This window comes from Sarcophilus harrisii, chromosome 4 (assembly GCF_902635505.1).
Source record: "Sarcophilus harrisii chromosome 4, mSarHar1.11, whole genome shotgun sequence".
NCBI lineage: Eukaryota > Metazoa > Chordata > Mammalia > Dasyuromorphia > Dasyuridae > Sarcophilus > Sarcophilus harrisii.
The window spans coordinates 10,190,753-10,214,848 of NC_045429.1; the positions used below are offsets into that span (position 1 = coordinate 10,190,753).

At 37.3% G+C, this 24,096-nt stretch overlaps 1 protein-coding gene across 6 annotated transcripts in view; it reads left to right on the top strand.

Annotated features, from left to right (window-relative positions):
• The window catches only part of C4H1orf141 (chromosome 4 C1orf141 homolog), a 59,878-nt gene extending 37,394 nt beyond the window's left edge, over positions 1-22,484 (top strand). For all 6 annotated transcript variants that reach the window (XM_031968913.1, XM_031968911.1, XM_031968912.1 and 3 more), the window contains 5 exons: positions 3,570-3,655; positions 5,064-5,208; positions 11,030-11,111; positions 18,947-19,139; positions 21,438-22,484. In XM_031968913.1, coding sequence (XP_031824773.1) covers positions 3,570-3,655; positions 5,064-5,208; positions 11,030-11,111; positions 18,947-19,139; positions 21,438-22,217 — 1,286 coding nt within the window. In that variant the 3' untranslated portion in view covers positions 22,218-22,484. The remainder of the gene's footprint in view (positions 1-3,569; positions 3,656-5,063; positions 5,209-11,029; positions 11,112-18,946; positions 19,140-21,437) is intronic.
• The last annotated feature ends 1,612 nt before the right edge of the window (positions 22,485-24,096 follow it).

The window sequence follows — 24,096 nt, forward strand, 5'->3', positions numbered from 1 at the left end:
CACTTTCTCTCCTACTTTTTTCATTCTTTTGACTTTCTTTTATAATTTCTTGATATCTCAGAATATCGTTCTTTCCCTTGCTCAATTCTAGTTTTCGAGGAATTATTTTCTTGTTTTTTTTTTAATTCTGTCTCCAGATGATTGATTTTTTTTCATAATTTTGGGAGTTTTTTTTATTGCTCTTTGACATTGTCTTGCATCACTGTATTGATCAGAGTAGCTAAGTTTTCATAGTTTATCATCCTTAAAATATTGTTGTTACATATAAAATGATCTCTTGGTTCTGCTTACTTCAGTTTGTACCAGTTTATGTAAGTCTTACCAGGTTTTTTCTAAAATTGTCCTCATCATCATTTCTTATGGGACGATAGTATTCCATCACAATCATATACTACAATTAGTAATTCCTCAATTGATGGCACCCCCTGAATTTCCAATCCTAATCCAATTCAATCATAAATCTTTTTTTATACATATAGATCCCCCCCTTTTTTTCTTTGAGGTCTTTGGGATATAGATCTAGCAGTGGTGTTGCTAGGTCAAAGAATATGTCCAATCTTATAGTCCCTTAGACACAGCTCCAAATTATTCTCCAGAATACTTAGAACAATTCACAACTCAGGTAGGATATTTTGGAAGATCTAAATATTTCATATTTTCAATATATTTATTTTCAAATGGCTTGAGCCCCAAATATGGATCATCTGATAAGCTAAAAAGGAGGAAAAAAATAACTCCAACTCAGTTTGCTTCTTGCAAACAAGCCAAGAACATATACATTTTAAAAACAACAATTAAAAATAAAATAGCCAAAAATTAAGGAAACCACACAACAAAATTCCTGAAGGATTAATTCTGGTTTCTTCCGATCCCCATTGTGTGAATGTAGATGTGTAGAAATAGTGAACTGGAGGGAATTGATAAATATCATTACTGGGACTTATGTTGAGTTGGAGTGAAGGCCATACACAATGCTTTCCCATCAAAAATCACTTGGAACAGGACTGAGAGATGGAAGGAATAGCTCTCATTCCTATTCTTCTGTAGGTCCCAGCTTTTCTCTTTTCCATGGTAAATAAACCAATTTTTTTCATTGAAACCTCATGGACATGAACTCAAGACTTTTTCCCTATTCTGTTTGCCCTCCTGTGGATGGTCTCAATTTTATGTCCTCCTTCAATTATGGTCTCTAGATCTGAGCACAATACTCCAGTGGAGGACTGGTAAAGGCGAAGAAAAGTAGGATTATCACTTCCTTATTCCTGAAAAGTGAACCTCCTCAATGCAGCTTAAGGTTTGTCTGTCATATATCACAAGGTTGACTTATATTGAACCTGAAATCCTCCAGGTATTTTTAGATAGACAACCATATATGATTCCTATATGATTCCTTCATCTTGTACTTGGGATATCAAATTTTTTTGACCCAAGTATGAAACTATATATTTATTTCTACTGGATTTCATTCTACTAAGTTCAGTCCAATGCTGTGGCCCGACATTCTCTTTTTTAAATCCTATTTCTATCATTCCGTGCGTTAATGATCCCTACTAATTTTGAATTATGGACCACTTTGATAATCATACCATCTGTGCCTTTATCCAAGTCATTAATAAAAATGTTTAAAAGCTCAGAGCTGAGCACAGACCCCAAGGGCACTCCAATAGAGAGTGCCTGCCAAAAGGACCATTAATGACTACTCTTTGAATATAGTCATTGAACCAGTTCCAAATCCATCTAATTCTATTATTGTTTAATTAACATCACAGGCCAAGCAGTGTAGGGTGTGTTCAGGGAAGTCTAGTTCCTCTGAGGGCGAGGGCTGCCAAACCCTTTTCAAGGCTGCTTTGCTCCTTTGATGTTCACCTGATCTACCTAACTCTCACCTGTGGCTCCAAGAAGCACAACATGCACACCCCAGGAAGCCATTTCAGCAGATGGCCTAAACCAAGATGAGGGTAACTGAGAGGTCTCAAAGCCTATGGTGAGTTGAGGGGTGTCCATGTCAAGCACATAAAGAACCATTTGTTCTAGCATCCATGAAGGCAGATGAAGCAGGTGGTATGGAGCACTTACAGCTTGGATAGACATAGAAGTCACCAAGGTCATCCATTGTATCTCGAGTCACCACCTGCCATCTTGATTCTCTCCTGCCAATGGCCAGTGATGACTCTGGAAGAGAAAAGGAGGTTGATGGCTTTGTGTAACTCTGCTTCACTTAAATTCAATTTATGCATGAACTAAAAGATATCACAACGTTTTACCATTTCTACCTATCTCAAAGTTCTGAGTCAATGGGCAGATATGGGCAGCAGATGTGGATGCACTAGGAGCCATGCCATCATCCATCAGTGGCTATATTCCCACCAAGACAAACCCTCATGAGGTCAAAGAAAAATTTTATAAAGACATGGAGTTGTTTGTTTTTTTGTTTGTTTTTTTTATCATCAATGGGCCAAACAAGGACAAGTTTATAATTCTGGGTAACTTCAGTGCTAGAGTAGGCATGGACTCAGACATGGCAGGAAATTCTTGGGATGAATGGAGTTGGGAACAGCAACAGCAATGGTCATTTACTACTGACAACTTGTGCATCTCATTTACTTAAACTATTCTATTTACCTAAATATAAAAGAACATCATGGATGTATCCTCACAGCAAACAGTGGCATTTAATAGACTCTGTGATAGTAAGAAGAGACAGATAGGATGTGAGAGTGACTAAGGCAATGTGTAGGACAGAGTGCTGGACTGATCATAGACAAAAGCAGTAACCCCAAGGCAAAAAAAAAATTAACTGAGAATTAATGTTAACAGATTAGAATGCTTCTAACTTGGAGGGCAAATTGAGCCAATACAGAATTGGCAACAGTGAAAGCAGAAAAGAATGCACAGCTTTCAGAGATTTGATGTTCATCTGGGTCAGAACACTCACAAAAACGAAGACTGATTTGATGAAAATGATAGGGAAATTCAGAAGCTGCTAAATGAAAACTGAGAACTTCACACGATGTGTCAGGATAATTCATCCATGTCTAAGAAGATAGCATTCAATTCCATCAAATCCATCTCTACAAGAAGGTCTGTTCAGTGTTCCAAGACTCATTTATTCTTCTTGCATCAGACAGGTTCCATGGCATCAGTCACCTTGCCTTACAGGAACTCACTGATAGAAGAAATGGAGTCCTAGGGAACATCTGTCAATGAACAATTGCTCTCTAGACCCAAGCATCATGGGAAGTGTAGTCATCCATTCACCACCTCAGCCATGCCATCCACAGATATCATGAACATTAAATATTTTAAATCCTTCAAAGTAGCATATCCGTATCAGCTACTGTTTTGTTAATATCATTATTATTAGGGATCACTTCTGAAAGGTATAATACAAGCAACACAAATTTGAGAAAACTCTGGTTACAACTTGAAAGTTTAACTTAGTGCCAGTAGCTTTAGAAAATCACAATAGCTAAGGTTAAATATAGTCTTTTAAGGTCTCTGAAACTCTGTAAATGAAGGGATTAAGAATAAGTAAATAACATTTAGTCCTCACTCTTTTTCTCCTTCAGTAGAGAAACTACATCCTTCAGAAATACCTGAAAAATGGAAGATGGTAAAGCCTTTTCTTAATCCAAAATACAAGGATAAAACTGAGGTAGGTTTCATTCCTAGACAAAGGTGTAATCTTCGGGTTAGCTTTCTGCAGGGCCTTGGGACCAAGCTTCATCTCAGCAGAATAATCTCCATGAAAATAGTCAGGAATAAAGTCCAAAGTCTTAATTGTCCCCTTCACAGTCTGTCTCTGTCATAGTCTGACCCAGTCTCCTCTGCTAGCATTCTGCCGGTCTGCCAGTCTGATCTTAGTGCAGGAAGCAGGAGAGCCACCAGGATGATGATCAAAAATAGAATGTCTGTGGCTGACTTTGTCCTCAGTTTAAATACCCTATTACAATTACATCAATTGTAGAACTATTACATCACCATGCTAAGTACTAAGCATATGTAAACTAGATAACCGTTGTCTCATCAATTCCTTGTTTTCAAGTATACTTCTTTAGAATACACTTCCCCAAAGTTACGCCCTCTACACATAGGATTTGACCCAATCAAGAGAATTCCATATGGCAATACAAAATTTCAAGAGGTCTCATGGTGGAGAGGGGAAAATTTCAAAAAAGGAAAAACTTATTTTTTTCAAATTTTTTCAAAATTTTCAGAATTTGATTTTTTTTTCAATTTCATCTAATTTTAACACTTTTTAAAAATTTTGAGTTCCAAATTCCCTCCTTCCCTTCCTTCAATCTCTTATCCTTGAGAAGGTAAGATATTTGAAATAGATTATACATGTATAATCAGACAAACATTTCCATATTAGTCATAGAAAAAGAGAAACACAGACCAAAACAAACAAACAATTCCTTAACAAACATGAAAAATAAAGAAAACTTTAAAAAATAGTATGTTTCCATTTGCATTCATACTTTCATCAGTTCTTTCTCTGGAGGTAGATAGAATTTTTCAACATAGATCCTTTTAAGGCAGGTGGATGGTGCAGTGGATAGAGCACCACCCCTGAAGTCAAGAGGACTTGAATTCAAATCTAACCTGAGACACTTAGCACTTCCTAGTTGTGTGACCCCAGGCAAGTCACTTAACCCCAATTATCTGAAAAAAAAAAAAAAAAAAAAAAAGATCCTTGTAATTGCCTTATAATACAATGATCACTGCATTGCTGAAAGTAGTTGTCATTCAGTTGATCATCATGTGATAATGCTGTTACTGTTATGTACAATGTTTCCCTAGTTCTGCTCACTTTACTTTGCATCAATTCACATATGTTTTCCCAGGTTTTTCTGAAAGCATTCTGCTCATCGTTTATTATAGCATAATAATAATCTGTTAAAATCATTTACTACAACTTGTTCAACCATTCCCCCAGTGATGGGAATTCCCTCAATATCCATTTCTTTGCCACCCCAAAAAGAACTGCTATAAATATTTCTGTATCTACAGGTCCAGAAAAGGAGAGAACTTAAAAACTTACATGATCTTTTTTTGTTTAGACAGGGCACATTTTATCATGGGTCGGAGTACCTGAATCAGCTACGTTACCAATGAAAGAACCTGACTCGGGCACTGCAGAATTTTCAACTCCATATTATCAATCCAGTCATAAAGAAAATGAAAAGAAAGGTCAAGATTTACCAGGTACATAACTTATGTCATCATTGGTCTGGAATAATTACAACTTTCTGAAATAGATATTAGAAAAAAGGATTGAGGGAAACAGTGTCACAGGAGGGTGACTGATACAAGCGTATATGGGTGGTGGTCTAGTTTGATGGAATCTATGATACGTAAATTTTGACTTAAGTATAATGTTACTGTCTAGCATTTATGTAGTACTTTAAAGATTTCAAAGCACTTTATATATACTATTTCATGAGATACTCACAACAAACCTAGGTGATAGATTTTGGCCCAGTTTTGTAAGTGAGAAAACTGAGGCTAAGAGAGGTTAACTCAATCAATAAACATTTTTGTCACTTTTAAAAGATGTATGTTCTCTCCCTCCAAACTTTCTCTACTTATTAGGAAAGCAACACCCATTATAGAAGTCTTTCAAAACATTTTCATAATTAAAAGAATTATTTCATAATTAATTTAAAAAAAATAAAAATTAGGCAAGAAAAATAAAATTTTAAAAATGCTTCAATTTGGACTCCAGAGCATAGCGTTTTCCATCACAAGTCCTTTGAAATTGTCTTAATCGTTACATTGATCACAATAGCTAAGTTTTCTTACAGCTGATCATCCTTACAATATTGCTTTTATGGTGTACAATGTTCTCCCAATTCTGCTCATGTTACTTTATTTCAGTTCATATAAGTCTTCCCAAGTTTTTCTGAAAGCATTCTGTTCATCATTTATCATAGTATAATATTCCCTTAAAATTATATACCAGAAGTTGTTTAGCCATTCCCCAAATGATGGACATCGTCTCAATTTCCCATTATTTGCCAGTATAGAAGCGAGCTGCTATTTATATTCTTGAAAAATTAGGTCTTTTTCAGAATTACTGAAAAAATGTGAAGGAAGATGGCCTAGACATATCAGATTTCAAACCATATTATAAAGCAGTAAACACCCAAACTATAATGGTACTGAATAGAGTGGTGGATCAGTGGTATAGATTAAGTATACCATATACAATGGAAAATGACCAAAATAATCTAGTGTTTGATAAATCCAAAGATCTCAAGTATTTGATAAAAATTACTGGGAAAACTAGAAAATCCTATGGTGGAATTTGGATATAGACCAACATCTTAAATCAAATCCTAAGATAAGTTCAAAATGGGTAGACAATTTAAACATAAAGGATAATAGTATAAGCAATTAGGAAAGCAAGAAACAATATACTTGTCAGATCTATTGTTAAAGGAAAAATTTAGGACTTACAAGAGATAGGATTACAAAATGTAAAATGGATAATTTTGATTATGTTAAATTAAGAAGGTTTCATACAAACAAAAACAATGCAACAAAGATTAGAAGGATAATAGAAAACTGGGAAACAATTTTTATAGCAAGTATCTCTGATAAAGGCCTCATTTCTCAAAAACATAGAGAACTGAGTCAAATTTATAAAAATACAAGTCATTCACCACCTGATAAATGGTCAAAGGATATGAACAGTTTTCAGATGAAGAAATCAGAGCTATCTATAGCTATATTAAAATACTCTAAATTACTATTGATTAGAAAAATGCAAATTAAAACAACCTCAAATTTATCAAATTAGTTACCCTGACAGAAAAGGAAAATGATAAATGTTGAAGGGGATATGGAAAAATTGGGACACTAAAGCACTGCTGGTGAACTGATTCAATATTTCTTATTATCCCTTAAGGCAGTAAGCAATTTATTTTATATCATATATGTGCAATTGTGTAAAATATATTTCCACATTAGTCGTGTTGTCTGAAAAGCAATTTGCTTCCAAATGGCATCCAAACTGAACATACCCTTTAACCCAATCATACCACTCTTAAGTTTGTATAAGAGAGAGAAAGAGAAAAAGAAAGAAAGAAAGAAAGAAAGAAAAAAACAGAGACAAAGACAGAGAAATGGGAGAGGGAACACTTATCTATACAAAAACATTCACAGCTCTTTTTGTGTTAGCAAAGAATTGGACTTTGAGGAAATGCCCATCAATTAGGGAATACCCAAACCAGTTGTGGTATATAATTGTGATGAAATACTATTTTATTATAAGAAATAATGAACAGGATAATTTCAGAAAAACCTAGAAAGACTTACATGAACTGATGCAAAGTGAAGTGAGCAGAACCAGGAAAACATTGTACACAGTAACAGCAATATTGTATGATGATTCATTGTTAATGAAAAGCTACTTTAAGCAATACAATGGTCTAAGGCAATTCCAAATGACTTATGACGAAAAATGCTATCTACCTCCAGAGAAAGAACCGTTGGAATCTGAATGCAGATTGAAACATACTATTTTTCACTTTATTATTTTCATGATATTTTATTTTTGTTAGTTTCTTCTTTCACAACACGACTAATATGGAAATATATTTTACACAATTGCACACATATGACATAAAATAAATTGCTTACTGCCTTAAGGGATAATAAGAAATGGGGGAGGAAATTTGAATCTCAAAATTTGTGTCCTTATACTGATACACACACACACATACACACACACACACACACACACAAACATATATATTTACATATATACATATATATATAAACACATTCTATACAAGATAAATAGGAGATAACTATCAGAGAGGGCACTAGAATGAAGAGGGATTGGAGAAAACTTTCTGTAGAAGATGGGATTTTAGTTAGAATTAAAGAAGAGACAAGAGATCATTCATTAGAATGGAAGAGAGAAATCATTTTACGCCCAGGAAGTACTCAGAGAAAATACTCAGAGCCTAGAGATATGAAAGAGCCAGAGACCAGTATTTCTGGATTGAAGAATAAATGGAGATGGTGATGGGGAAGTGTGAGAAAACTAGAAAGGTCAGAGGAGACAGTTTATGAAGGGTTTTTAATGCCAAACAGCATAGTAATGAGAAGATGGTGTGTGTGTGTGTGTGTGTGTGTGTGTGTGTGTGTGTGTGTGTGTGTGAGAGAGAGAGAGAGAGAGAGAGAGAGAGAGAGAGAGAGAGAGAGATAGGACTAGACCTGTTCTTTGGGAAAATCATTCTAATGTCTGGAGGAAGAATGGATTGGAGTAAGGAGAGACATGTGGGGCAGGTAGACCTAGCAGAAGATGTTGCAGTGGTCTAGAGATGAGGTGATGAAGGTATGTATCAGAGTAGGGTCAGTGTCAGAGGAGAGGATGGGGATATATTTAAAAGGTGCTTCAGGATGAAGTCAAGGAGAGATGTTGCAAGCCTGTGATGGACAGACTTGACTATAGAAATGGAACATAGCGATGTATCCAGGATGACTCCCATTTTAGAATCTGGGATTCTGGGAGGGTGGTGGTGCCCTCTACAATAATAGGAAAGATAGGAGGAATGGAAAGGTTAGTGGCAAAGCAGTTTTGTTGTGGACATACTGAATTTGAATGGCTATGGAACTTCTGGTTCAAGACGTCTGACAGGTAATTGGAGATGTAAGTTTGTAGGTCAGCAGAAAGTTTGGGGCAAAGCTTGGAGATGCAAGATTGTAAATCAGCAGAAAGTCTGAGGCAGAGCATTTTTTGTCAATTTCATCTCTGTAGCATCTTTTGTCGATTTCACCTCTGTAGCATCTCTTGTCGATTTCACCTCTGCAGCTTCTCTTGTCGATTTCACCACTGCTGCATCTCTTGTTGATTTCACTTCTGCAGCTTCTCTTGTCGATTTCACCACTGCTGCATCTCTTGTTGATTTCACTTCTGCAGCTTCTCTTGTCAATTTCACCACTGCTGCATCTCCTGTCAGTTTCACTACTGCTGCATCTCTTGTCAATCTCACCTCTGCAGCTTCTTTTGTCAATTTCACCTCTGCCTACTTCTCTCCCATAACATTGCCCCCACCTTGGTGCAGATTTCTCCCCCCAGCCTGGACCATTGCAGTAGCTGCTGGAAAATCTGCCTATCTCATTCTCTCCTACTCACTCCATCCTCCACTTAACTACTAAAGAGTATCCAGATTCAGATCTAACCATGTCAACTGTCTATTCAATAAATCCCAGTAGCTCTCTCTCACCTCCAGGATTAAATAAAAAATCCTTTGTTTGGCTCATAAACCCCCTTCATAATCTTAGCCTTTCCTCCCTTTCCAGGCTTCTTACTCTTTTTTTCCCCTCCATGTACTATATCATCCAGTGACACTGGCCTCCTTGCTATTCTTTGAACAATACGCTTCCTCTCCTGACTTCATGCGGTTTCACTGACTGTCCTCATTTTGGGAATGTTCCCTCTTCTTATTGCTATCTCTTGGCTTCCTTGGTTTGCTACAAGTTTCTGCTCAATTCCTATCCTTTACGAGTTGCCTTCCTAGTCCCCTCTTAAAACTAGTTTCTTCCCTCTGAGGTTATCTCCAATTCCATATAACTCTTGTAGGTATATAATAGTTCGTATGTTTTCTTCCTCATTATACTGTGAGTTTTTTCAGAGCAGAAGCTGTTTTTACTTTTATTTGTATCTCTCTCACTTAGCATAGAGCCTGCCACTTAGTTTGTGCTTAAGAAATGTGCTTACTTGACTTGTAAAGTCTTGATCTTTAAGCCAGAATGTAGAATTGAGTCATACCTGAAAGTTCTAAAAGGAAAACAGGTAGTCTATAAAACACAGATTGAGAGGAAGAAGGTGGCACCTCGAGATGAGCAACAACAATATAGGGGGACAATCTCCCCAGCCCTACTGTAAACTTAATAAGCTGGAATAGAAAGAATGAGCAAGACAGAAGCAACAAATGAATGAGAAAAACTGAGAGACCAAGAGCAGAGCATGAAGGAAGAAAATGAGGAGAGTCGTGGATCCCCTAGAGGTATCTCAGAGCATAAAATCCAAGCTATCAGTTGAACCCACCTTTTAAAAAACAGAGATCTATGAAAGAAGGTTCAGTCATTCCACAATCTCTTCTCATCCCTGTCTAATAACAGCAATACCCTGTATTAGATTTGGTTAAGTTTCTAGCATCACATATAAAGAAGCTATAAGTCAGCGAAACACTAACCTAGATTTAAATTAAAGAAAGAAACCTCTGCCTAAATGTTAGCATTTTTCTAACTGGGGACTCTGATTGTTAATTGTACTCCTAACTTTTCATCCTATTTAACTTCAAAAAGAAGCCTAGGAATTAAGTTGTGGACTTGGAGGGTCATTCTATTCTCCCTAAACTAATTGTGATGGCAGGGTGTGGCTGATTAAACCTCCACTATCATATTGAAATCCAACATTAATGATAATTGGATAATTCATCCTTTTGATTTCCACTTCTAAGATCTTAAGATCACAGATGTCACAATAATTATAATGACAGCTAGCATTTATAAAGCACTTAAGGTTTACAAGATTCTTCACCTGCGCTACTTTCTCTTGATACAACAACCCTAGGAGGTAATTGTCATTGTTATGATTCTTTTACAGAGGAGCAAACTGAGGGTAAGGGTAGTAAGTGAATGGTCCTGTCTCGGGCAGAATTTGAACTCAGGTCTTCCAGACTCTAACCTCAGCACTCCATTAAAAACTTAAAACTGAGGGACCTCATAGTCAAGTCTACAAGTCAAGTCATTAAGTGCCTACTATGAGCCAAACAGTGCGCTGTCTGATTGTCATTATGTGTAGGAGGAAATTGAGGTGCCAGTCACTTAAGTGACTTCAGGTGAAGTGAGATTTGAACCCAGATCATCTGACTGAGAGCCGGGGCTCATCACTTTGACCCCCAATGCCACCAGATGTCTTGGACCCTCTGCCCCCTTCCCCTTCCACCAATTGCTTCCTGAGTGACCGAGCTCACAAATCTCCTACAAAAACCTTTTCTCGTTCCAGGTAAAAATAAATTTCCCTGTCAGAAATTTGTAACAATCTCCGACCCAACTGATATTTTAACGAAGGATGGCATAAAAGTAAGGTAACTGTTTAAACAATGACATTTTGTGGTTTATGTTCTCTTGTTCCACTAAAGGGAAAGGTCATGAACAGCTCCCTGCAAATGGCTTAGGAACATTGATGGGAACCTTGGGGGACAATCCCAAATGGGGCTTGTTCTCTTGTATTTGGGCATTTTGGGGACAAGCCCCTCTGACTTCTGCTCACTTATGACTGGGAGAAGATGGCAGCATACTGCAAAGGGCAGAGCAATGGGCTCAGAATTCAGATCCTGCCTTTGATGCTGTCACTACTCATGTAACCCAGGAACAGAGGACTAGGGCTCCAGGGCTGGAAGGGACTTTAGAAAACATCTGGTCCCACTCACCCATTTCAGAAATGAGGAAACTGAGACCCAGAGAGAAGAGACTTGCCAAGATCACACAGGTAGTAAGTGAAAGTCAAGGTTCAAACCCTCACCCTCTAGCTACAGATTCAATGCTCTTTCTTCTGCAGAAGAAGTGATGCTCATTGGTCTGGAAAGATTTCAGTCCTTCTACCCACTTTCTATCTCAGATCCATGATGGAAGATGTCAAGGTAAAAGAGATTTGAGTCTCACCCTCCGAATTTTGCAGTTAGAGAGTTAGCTGAAGAGGATTTATGTACATGATACATGCATATGTGTAACATACATGTGGGCAGACATACATGCATGATGATAACCTTGTATAGGGTTTTTTTCCCACTATTTCAAACACGTGCAGAAATGAAATCCATAAGGCACAGTATTGGGAAGGGGTGTCCCACACATTGCTACTGGCTTCTAGTTTATAAGACTGAAGTTTTGTGACCAAGTTCCATTGTTAGTTACCTTATTCTCCAGCCTTTCACTGAATGAGAGCAGAGCAAGCTGAGAAGTATCACATGCAGCCCCCAAGGCATCTCTCTTACCATCTTTTCAAAAAAAGTATCAGTAAAGTATTTATCTTTTGTGACAACTCTTGATTATTCTACTAAATTTTATTTCTCACATATATATGTATATATACATATAGAGAAATAAACACATAGACAGATTGATAATTGTTGTAACAAAAGTCATAGTCCAAAGAAATGTATGGATTGCCCAAAATGGGGAAGAATATTTAACAATTAAGTGATAGTTCAAAAGGATCTATAATGTGACAATGTGATAAAATTAATATTACCCTTTTTTCTTGTAGTTGTCCTTTTTCCAGTCATATCCAACTGTTCCTTGATCCCATTTGGAGTTTCCTTGGCAAAGATAATGGGATATTTTGACATTTCCTTCTCCAGTTAATTTTATAGATTGGGAAACTGAGGCAAATAGGTTAAGTGAATTGCCCAGGGTCACATGGTTAGTAAGTGTCTGAGGCTAGATTCGAACTCAGGATGATGAGTCTTCCATGTTTCAAGCCGAGTGCATTATGCACTATGGCATCTCCTTGCTCTCTAGGATCCTCATTAATAAAGCCAGAACAAGGAAGTATGCTTTGCCCCAGTCAGACTTCCATTGGAGTATGGGGTTCAGTACCATTTCAGGACTTTGGTCCAAAGGAGGGCAATCACAAGAGTCAAGGGTCTTGAACTCAGAGTTCATTCAGGACCTCCTGAAGGACCTGGGGGACCTCATGAGGCAGGATATGTGTTCAGCCTTCACAAATCTGAAAAGCCATCATGTGGACATGTGGAGGAGATCTCTTCAGAGTCTTAAGATTTTTGAGTTGTAAGGAACTTTCAACTCACACTCAAAAGTTAATATCCATTGTAAAAGTCAGCCAAATCATTTGACATTTAGACAAAATCAAATACACTGGTTTTTAGACTCTATTATCTTTCCTTTTTGGAAAATCAGGATGACTCACCCTATCAAGCACCTCTCCCATTTGCCATTAAAGCATTGTCTTTAAAATCTATCATTGGCAACGATGCAGCAATCACATTTGCCAGGTCTTTCAGACTGCTAGGATATAGCTTTTCTGGATTATATGTTGTAATTTTATCAAGGGCACCAAAGTACTTCCATTATTTATCTTAGCTATTCTTTACTTATTTAGCATTTTTGTTAACATGAGACAGAATATTATCATATGATATACAATATATTCTTCTTATCCATATTTGTTTCCTCACTTCTTTTGCCATCATTCTCCTTGGTAGAGAAAAGAGAAGGCAAATGAAGTAGCCCTTCTTTCTCCTTTTTGTCTGCCATCATCGTCCCATCCAACTCACACAGTGGTCCTGTCTCTTCTGTGACTTTAGTTTCTTCCTCAATCTAGTTAATTTTAGGGGGCCATTTTTTTTGCTAACTTTTTTTCATTTTTATTTTGTATTTCAAATTATCTCCCTCCCTTTAGTCCCCTATTCCATGAGAAGACAAGCAATGTATCATCTTTACATGTGAAGTCATACAAAGCATGTCCATGTTAGCCGTATTGCAAAAAGAAAAAAAAAGAAAAACAATGAATATGGCTCAAACTTTTTAAGCCCTTCTTGTTGTTGTTCATTCTCCTTATCTTCTTTAGTTATTCTGAGCTTCTGTATCGGTAACAGCAATCTTAGGTAACATGCCATATTTTTGTGTTCACTTCCTGCTGCCGTACTTTGTTTCCTTTTTCTTTTTTATGTATTTTAAAATCTCTGTTGGTTGGTGAATTTTCTATGTATCTATATGTCTCTTCAAGTTATCTTGATTTTCCTTCTCCTTGGAATGATTCTTTGTAATCTTCACAATCTCCTTTTTAAGACTTTCCCCTTCCTTCTGGGTTGACTCCCTCTATAGAAGTTTAATCTATCTCTCCCATCCATCCTTTCTCTGAATTGGCCCTCTGTGTTTATTTCTTTTTCTAGCTTGCCAGAATTAATTTAAAGCAAAGGCATTTGATGAAATAGCCTAGCAAGAAAATTGGCAATAGAACCCACTCCTATAAATAAGAGGCAAACCCCATAAATATACGTCATCAGTGGAAAGGGTGAGGATACACGGGATTGCACATAAGGGAACTCTTAGAAGGATCAATCTGTGGCATTTCTATGGTGTAGAGGCTACAGTGGAATGATTCCACAAGGGCACTTAACCCTTCATGAGAGCATTTCAGAAGTTGGGGGAGACAGGGATCCACTGCCATCCATGTCTCGGATGCTAAGGCCACTGAATCCCTTTGGACCTCAGTTCCTGATCTATAAATATAGACTGTTGAAATCTATGATCTCTGAAGTCATTTGCAAATGCAGAACTTTGGTGCTTCTGGCCATAAATCTGGGCAAGGAAGATCATCTCCAAATAGATCCTGGATCTCAGGACAGCTTGGGTTAGCCACTGATGATGGCTGTGTATCCATTTGGAGATTCTCCATGATCTTCCTAGTTCTGGACTCCCTGGAATTGAAGGCTATCATGGCTTCCTTTCTCCCAGTCTAAGACCAAACAAATAGGAAGGGACCAATGTATGAAATGGTACAAAACCAAACACAATTGAGATTTGATTCTGGTGGCAGCGAGGCAGTGAGGATCACTGAAACTTGGTGAGTGGGAAAGAAGTGAAGTCTTTAGCAATTCCCTCCCCAAATGTAATGTCATATGGAGGCTAGAATTGTGTTTCTACAACAATAATATGGTCAAACTGGCAGCTAATGGAGAATGGATAAGTGAGAGAACACTGAAGATGAGGAAAGCAACTCAGAAGCTACTGAAATAGTCAAGCAAGAGATAAAAGCCCAAATTAGAGTCATGGCTATAAAGATGGGGGAAAGGGGGGTGAGGAAGGAGATTTAATCAAGATGTTGTAAAGCTAGAAATGGCAAATTTTGGAAATTGGTTGGATTTGGAGAATGAGTGAGAGAAGGCAAGGAGGACATTGAGGTTTGCCAATCTTGCTTTATCTAGACACTCTATTAGATTCATTAGAAATAGACCAATGCATCCTGGAGTCCGAGTGAGCAGCAAATCAGTCACAGTGCCATAACCATCAGATAAATTAATAAATACTCAAGATTTGTCATTTAATCAAGTCATTCTTCATTCGAAGAGCTAGATCATATGCACACAAATGAACACCATAGCCATGAGTTCCTTAAAATGTGCCAGTCAATGATTTCTAGTAATCACCCAATTCCAATTCCAATCATCCCAGTAATCCCAGTATCCCAGTATCCCAGTAATCCCAGTAAAATTCCCCAAATACTGTTGCTAGTTTCTGAGAGGGATATAGGGATATAGTCTTCAGGGAAGACTAGTACCTCTGTTGTGAAGGCTGCTGAGCCCTTTATAGGGCTACTTTCCACCTTTGGTTCTTTTTTCTTTTCTTTTTTTTTCTTTTTTTTGATTCTTTATTCATAGCCATCACACCAGATTACAAAAGCCAAGCAGAATGTCCTAAGAAAATGTCATATCCAACTTTGAGGCACCATAAATGCCTCACATATTGGCTAAGGTGACAGGAGAAATAATGATAAATGTTGGAGGAGATGCAGGAAAACTGAGACACTGAAGTATTGTTGGTGGAGTAGTGCACTGATCCAATCATTCTGGAGAGCAATTTGGAACTTTGTCGAAATGAATATAAAACTGTGCACATATTCTTTGATCCAGCAATGTTTCTACTGGGCCTATATCCCAGAGACCTTGCAGGGAAAGGGACCCTCATGTGCAAAAATGTCTGTGGCACCCCTTGTGTAGTGGCAAGGAACTGGAAACTGAGTGGATGCCCATCAGCTAGAGAATGACTAAATGGTATATGAATGTTATGGAATATTATTATTCTATAAAAATGACCAGCAGGATGATTTCAGAGAGGCCTGGAGAGACTTACAGGAACTGATGCTGAGTGAAGTGAACAGAACCAAGAGATCATTATACACAAGAACAAGATTATGCGATGATCAATTCTCATGGATTTGACTCTTTTCAACAGTGAAATGATTCAGTCAATTCCAATAGACTTATGATGGAGAGAGCCATCTGCAGCCAGAGAGAGGGCTGTGGGGACTGAATGCAAATCACAGCATAGTATTTTCATCATTTTTGATGTTGTTATTTTTCCTTTCATTTTTTCCCTTTTGTGTCTGATTTTTCTTGTGCAGCATAATTAAAAATACGTATAGAAGAATTTCACATGTTTAACATATTTTATATTACCTGCTGTCTTGGGGAGGGGATGGGGGAAGAGAGGGAGAAAAATTTGGAACACAAAGTTTGTCAAGGGGAAATGTTGAAAACTATCTTTGAAAATAAAAAGCTTATTATATAAAAAAATTAAAGTAAAATCAAACAATTTAAAATTTTAAAAATGTCCTATCTTTTCAATTTCTATGGAAATCACATCCCTATGTTCTAGACAACTCTTTCACTTAGAGTTAGAGAGTCCTAAGGGCATTCTCTTGCTTGTCTTGTAAATGAATTTGACCCAGAACAAAAGGTAAGCTAAGGAAGTAAAAGTTCTTGTTCTCTCTCATCTCTCCCACATTCCAGACTTTACTATACATATATGTATATATGCATATACATATATATGTATGAGTTGTAAAATTTCTTTATTTTGATGCTCTTCTGTAACCAGAAGAAAAAACTCATCACCTCCCTACTCTGGTAGTATACAGCAGAACTGGTATTCAGACTTCATCCCTCAGACTCCAAATCTAGTGCCCTGCCTATCATACTATTCTCCCTTTGGCTGTTTTATGAATGCATACATGTTATTAGCAACTAAAGCATAAACTCCTGGTCATACCAGATCTCAAACTATATTACAAAGTTGTAATTATTAAAATCTGCTACTGGCCAAGAAATAAGAGTGATGGATTAGTGGAATAGATTAAGTATACAATATATTGCAATAGGTGATTATAGTAATCTAATATTTGATAAACCCAAAGACCCAAACTTTTGGAACAAAAACTCATTTGACAAAGACAAAGCTGGAAACCTCATGGCAGAAGTTCCAGAAAAACTTGGAAAGATTTACATGAACTGATTACATAATTAAGTGTACAGAACCAGGAGATCATTGTGTTGTATGATTGTATAATGAATATTGTATAGTGTGATGAATATTGTATGATAAACTGAATAACTCAGTTATTCTCAGCAATACAATAATCAAAGACAATCCCAAAGGGCTTATGATGAGGTATAGACCTATAGTCTATAAAACTTATGGCGGAAGCTAGATATAGACCAACATTTCATTCCATATACCAAGATAAGACCAAAATAGAATAGGTACATGATTTAGACATACCAAAAGGAAATTCAGAGAAAAAGGAATAATTTATCAGATAAAGAAGAAAAGAATTTATGGGCAAACAAGTTATAGGATGCATTAAAATATTAAATGATTAATTTTTATTAAAAAATTTAGATAATGTACAAAAAACCTCTTGAAATCAAATTTAGAAAAAAAGTAGAAAACAAATAGGAAAATATTTACAACAATTATCTCTGATATAAGCTTCATTTCTCAAATGTTTAGAGAATTGAGTCACATATATAAGAATACAAGTCATACCCCAATTAATAAAGTCAAAAGATATGGACAGTTTTCAAATAAAAAAAGTAAAAGCTATCCATAGTCGTGTGAAAAATGCTCTAAATCACTATTGATTGGATAAATGAAAATTTAACCCACTTCTGAGATACTACCTAAAATCTATCAGAATTTGTTAATATGACAAAAAAGGGAAGAAAATGTTGGGGAAGGGATGTGGGGAAATGGGGATACTAATACACTGATGGTGGAGTTATGAACCACTCTGGAGGACAATTTGTAGCTTTGGCTAAAGGGTTATAAAACCGATCCAGCAATATCACTATTAATTCTGTGTCCCAAAGAAGAGAAATAGAAGAACAAGAAAAACAATCTATTTGTATGAAAATATTCATAGCAGTCCTTTTTATGTTAAGAACTGGCAATTGAGGGGATATCATCAGTTGCAGAATGGCCAATGAAGTTGTGATGGAATACTATTGGGTTATAAAAATGACAAGCAGGACGATTTTAGAAAAACTTGGAAAGATTTACATGAACTGATACATAATTAAGTGTACAGAACCAGGAGATCATTGTGTTGTATGATTGTATAATGAATATTGTATAGTGTGATGAATATTGTATGATAAACTGAATAACTCAGTTATTCTCAGCAATACAATAATCATGAAAAATACTATCTGCCTCCGGAAGAAAAATGATATTATCTGAATACAGACTGAAGTATACTATTTTTTTCAATCTCCTTTTTCTTTCCTTTTCTTCCTTCCTTCCTTCCTTTCTTTCCTTCTTCCCTCTTTCCTTTCCTCTCTTTTCCTCCTTCCCTCCCTTTCTTTAAGTCCATCCTTGCTTCCTTCATCTTCTTGCACAAAATAAGCAATATGGAAATGTTTTACATGACACTACATGTATAATCTATATTAGATTAACTATTGCAAGGAGGAAGTGAGAAAAGATAGAATTTGGAACTCAAAAAAAAAATCCAATGAATATTAAAAATTGTTTTACATGTAATTGGAGGGAAATAACTAGCTATGTGAATCTGGAAAAATCACCCCTGTCAGTCTCAGTTTCCTCAAATATAAAATGGGAATCATAGTACCTACCTATGAAGATCATCATGAAGATAAAATGAGATAATGTCCATAAAGTGTTTAGCACAATATTAGGCACATAGGTATTAAAGGCTTATTTCCTTCCTTCCTTATCCATTCTTAGTGCAATAGCTGGCCCTTACAAAGGCAAAATGCTTGTTGGATTGGGTTGGATGGTGGGACTCCATAAATGATAACTCTTGCATCAGTGCATTGGACTGACCCAGTACGTTCCCCCAATGCATCCTTTTTGCTAAACCTCTGTTCATTTGCAGGAAAAAACCAACTGCCCCAAAAGATGCTACTTCTCTGGGAAAAAACAGATGGTTCAGAGATGTCTTTTCCCCTGGGCATGATGTAGAGAGCGAGACAACGCATCTGATACCTTTGAGCTTTGAGGATGAATTGAACAAGCCAAATGCCAAGATCATCAGCCTCAGTCAATCAAAGCAAGATGTGTCTTCCCCGGTAACACAATTCCGACCATTTGGGGACTGTCCAGGGGATGGCCATCATAGAGCTGAGTGGGGATGCGGCTTCTGGCTTGGAAGGAAAAGGGATTGGCAAGCTGCAGTCAGTCAACAAATATTAAGCATTTACTGCTTGTCCTGCAGGCCCTGTCCAAGCCCTGGGGATACTTAGAAAGGCAAATCATAGCCTAGGGAGCGCCCAGGCTAACGGAGCCCCCAGAAAGGGGGTGTATTTGAGTCTGGGCTGGGCTATGGCCTAAGAGCTGGTGATCTAGTATTGTGCAAGGAGGATGGTTGTTCATACGCCAGCTTTGTGCTAAGGTCTGGGACTAAGAAAAATAAAATAAAATGGAGGGAAAAGAGAGGAAAGGAAGTGGGGGGAGGCGAGTGAGAGAAAGGGAGAGAGAATAGGGAGGATGGAGAGTTCTATGTCTACTGTAGGTGTGTATTTTATGTCTACTATAGGTATACATATATACTTATATATACATATATATCTATGTAGATTCATATATGTGCACACATGCTTATAGAGTATATATACATCCATATACACACATATAAATATATATACATATGTACATATATACATACATATAGTATATGTACATACATATATATACATATACATATATACACATATATAAAACGCCTTCCCTATTAAAATATAAACTCTCTGAGAGCAGGGAGAAGAGTTCTCCCTATCCATCCCCAGCCCTTAACCCAGAGCCTCACATATAGAAGGCACTTGTAAGCAGAAAAGAGACATTTTCTGACTACCTAATGCTACCCATTATATTTCACTGCCTCCAGCTCAGCTTACTGCTTCTTTGGTTTAATTTACAGACTGAGATTCATTTAATAGAACACTATCGGCTTTGGATATTTACTTTTTAATCAGAGCCTTAACTAGGGTTTTGAAGTTGGGCCTTGTAAAGCCCTGGAGCATCCCTGGAGTTGTGACCTCCATTAGAGAGAGGAAGCACACTCTGGATAGCCACGAGTTGTCTATGTTGCTGGTTATTCCTGCAGTGATGGAGCTTTAGTCAGACCAGAGAGGTAGCTGGTCTGGAGGGGGAGGCAGGTTTGCCCTAAGGCAAGACTGCTACGGCTGAGGATCCTCCTGGATGTAGAGGAACTCCCTGGAAACGCAGCTTCCAGAGGCAGAAGGCATCCGGAGATGGAGCTATTGGTGCCCCTGGGTCAGTGGCCACACCACAGCTCTGTCTGTAATTGTGTAGGTTCACTAGTAATCAGGAAGACCCAAGTTCAAACCTGGCCTCAGAGACTTACTAGCTGTGTGACCCTGAACAAGTCACCTAACCATGTGTGCCTCAGTTCCTCCAATGTAAAATGTGGATACTTTGGAGAAGGAAATGGCAAACCACTCTAGTTAGTACCTTTGCAGGAAAAGCCCATGGACTCGTCCATGGAATTAAGCAGAGTGGGACCCAACTGAATGACCAAACAAAATGTTTCACAGATGTTCACAGAAAATGTTTCCTAGCACCTCTGGTCACAGCATCAAAAGTCCCAGCTTCCCATTGCAAAAAGGTGCCTCAGAGACCCCCTAATTCAAGCACTCCCCAACAGGAATCCCCTGGTGATGATATCACCAGGTTGTCATCCATCCTTCACATGGAGATTTTCAACTCAATGTTTTTCATGTATTAACTGGTTTTATAGAATAAGAACTTAAAAATACAAAACAAACAAACAAACAAACAAAAATCTACCAAGTTGGACCAGTGGCCCAACCTACAAATATTCTCTGACAATGACTTCCAGGGAGATTTTATTGGAGGTTGATGTTGTCCCTCCTCCCCCCCCCCCCATTATTTTATTTCAAAAGATTAAGCCAACATTTCTTAAAATGTATACCAGGGATCTCTGAAAGTCCTCAAAAACATTTCAGGGGATCTGCAAGACCAAAATTATTTTCATAATACTAATACTAATACCATAATTCTTGATAAATGTAAACCACATAAATAAAAATTTTTGGAGGATCTTCAATAATTTTTATGTAAAGGTATCCTGAGATCAAAAAGTTTGAGAAACTTTGTCTATAAAATACATCGACTTTTAATCAACATTAGAGGTAGGATACAGCTAGAAGAAAACGATTTCATAGCCAGAGCTACTTTTCTTTGTCATTTCATTAAATACTTCTGCCTAGCAATGTCTAATTTGGGATTGTATGACGGTAATTTGTGTATTTGTAGATAAAATGGCCAGCTTCTGTCTAGAAGGAAATCTAAATGCCTCCCCCCCCCTTTTTTTTTTTACTCCACAGACGCTAAGTACCACCAAACCCATAGTTTTTCATGATATGGGATATATACAAATGTTTTTTTTGACCAGAAACAGGCATTACCTGAAAAATAAAGAAAAACCAACCAGTGCGAAAACAAATCTTGTTTTGAAAAAGAACAATGAAATCATAAAATCCTTAATCAGTGATCCATTGAGCTCCGCTTTCAATGCAAAGGGAAGACTCTTGGATGAATGGCAAATAGATGCTGCCACAAAGCCTCCAATGGCAGAAAACTTGGTAAAAGAAGACTCCCACAGGACAGATGATTTCTCATCTGACCAAATGCCTGGTGGGGACTTTCAGAGCCGCAAAGTGAGTCCAGAATCGGAGCAGAGATCTCAAGATTCGGCTCCAGATCCTTCCCAGTTTCGATACTCTTCCAATGCCAGACACAACAAGTACCTTCAGAACTTTCGCGTAGTCCGCAAGAATAGCAGAATGACTCACCTGGATAACCTTTTGAGCAGAAAACCTCCTAAAGCATCACCGGCATTTAAAACCCTCAATGAAGCCCGAAATTTGGGAAATAAACCCCAGACTCCTAGCACATTCAAACAGAAAGAGAAGCCTCCAGGTTCGGCTTTTGAGTCAAAAGCCCCAGAGCCAGAGAGAGCGCAACAAGCCATTAAAGAAGATCATGTGGATTTCAAGGGGGGCAAACCCTTATTTTTGACATCTTTGGAAGATAGCAAGAACTGGGGGAGTGAAAAAGCAGCACCAGGATCGTCTTCACACCCGTTCAATTCCACAAAACAATGAGAATCAGCAGTGGGGAAAGGCTGGATACTTCCCAGATGCCCGGCTCCTGGAGCCAAAAGGACAGCATTGATCAGCCAGCTCATCACTGATCATCAAACAAGAAGGAAGATTTCGCACTCAGTCAGTTTACCTAAAGGCTTTTAAATGTGACTTAGATAAAACCAGATTTTGAACTTTGTGAATATAAAATGACCTTGTTCATTAGACCTCCAAGAGTGTTCAAAGATGCTTTATCAATAATGAAATCATCTTTTCGTTTACCTTTGGTGATTTGTGTGAAGCCCTGAGAAACTTTTTTTTTATTTTTATTTTTATTTTATTTAATAGCCTTTTATTTACAGGTTATATGTATGGGGTAACTTTACAGCATTAACAATTGCCAAATGTCTTGTTCCAATTTTTCACCTCTTACCCCCCCACCCCCTCCCCTAGATGGCAGGATGACCAGTAGATGTTAAATATATTAAAATATAAATTAGATACACAATAAGTATACATGACCAAACCGTTATTTTGCTGTAGAAAAAGAATCAGACTCTGAAATATTGTACAATTAGCTTGTGAAGGAAATCAAAAATGCAGGTGGGCAAAAATATAGGGATTGGGAGTTCTATGTAGTGGTTCTTAGTCATCTCCCAGAGTTCTTTCTCTGGGCGTAGCTGGTTCAGTTCATTACTGCTCCATTGGAAATGATTTGGTTGATCCTGAGAAACTTTTAAGTACAAAACTAAAATCTTGATAAATTGCTGTTGCATTTGAGAAAGGTGACCCAGTATAATACCACTGGCTTTGGAAGCAGATGAGCAGGCTTTGAATTCCACTTCTGCTACTTATGCCCCATGTTACTTTGGGAATTCCCTTCCTTCTTTGGGCCTCAATGTCTGCATCTGTCAAATGGAGTCCCTTTCACCTCTAGAACAGGTATCTGTGCTGCTTTCAGTTAATAAGTCTACAGGTAACTCCCATCCCAAAGGCTCATATGGGACTCAATTGCTTTGGAACTCAAGAAAACACTTTTCTATAAAATATTATAAATGGTGCTTGAGTTCCCAAACCCATTCCCAGAAATTATTTAAGCCATAATATAAGTGAAATGCAATTCATTTTCTTTTTGCTGAGGTGATTGGGATTAAGTGACTTGCACAGGATCACACAACTAGGAAGTGTTAAGTGTCTGAGATCAGATTTGAACTCAGGTCATCCTGACTCCAAAGCTAGTGCTTTATCCACTGTGCCACCTAGCTTTTCTAATATAATTCCTTTTCAATAAAAAATAGTACAAAATAATTTCATCATCACTTTAAAAATTAAAAAAAGTTTTAAGAAGCATCTTTGTGGTTCAGTGAATGGAACAATGGAACTATAGACAGGAAGATCCGAGTTCAAATTTAACTACAGAAACTAACTGTATGACCCCGAGCAAGTCACTTAACCCTGTTTCCTTCAGTTTCTTTACTTATAAAATGAACTAGAGAAGGAAGTGGCAAATAGCTTCGGTTAGTATCTTTGCCAAGGAAACCCTAAAAACAAGAAGTTTTAAAAATTATTTTTAATGCTGATTCTTAAGGAAAGGCAGTTGTTAATTGGAGGAAAGTTAGAAAGTAGACCAAAAAACTGCTGTGGAAAATCTCAAAGGAGACATTCCAATCCTTTTAAAGGCTTTAAAAGTTGAGTTCAACAAACAAATTACATGTTTACTATGTGCAAAGCATTTTGAGTGAAGTTAGGGGATAAAATAGTTTCCTCCCCTCCTGGATATAATGTATTATTGTAAATCTTTTAAAAGGTTAGGGTTTTTGTTTTAGAAAAAGAAAAGTGAGTCACGAGATCACCAAATTTCAGAGTTGGAAGGGATGTCATTGACCATCTGGTCCATCCC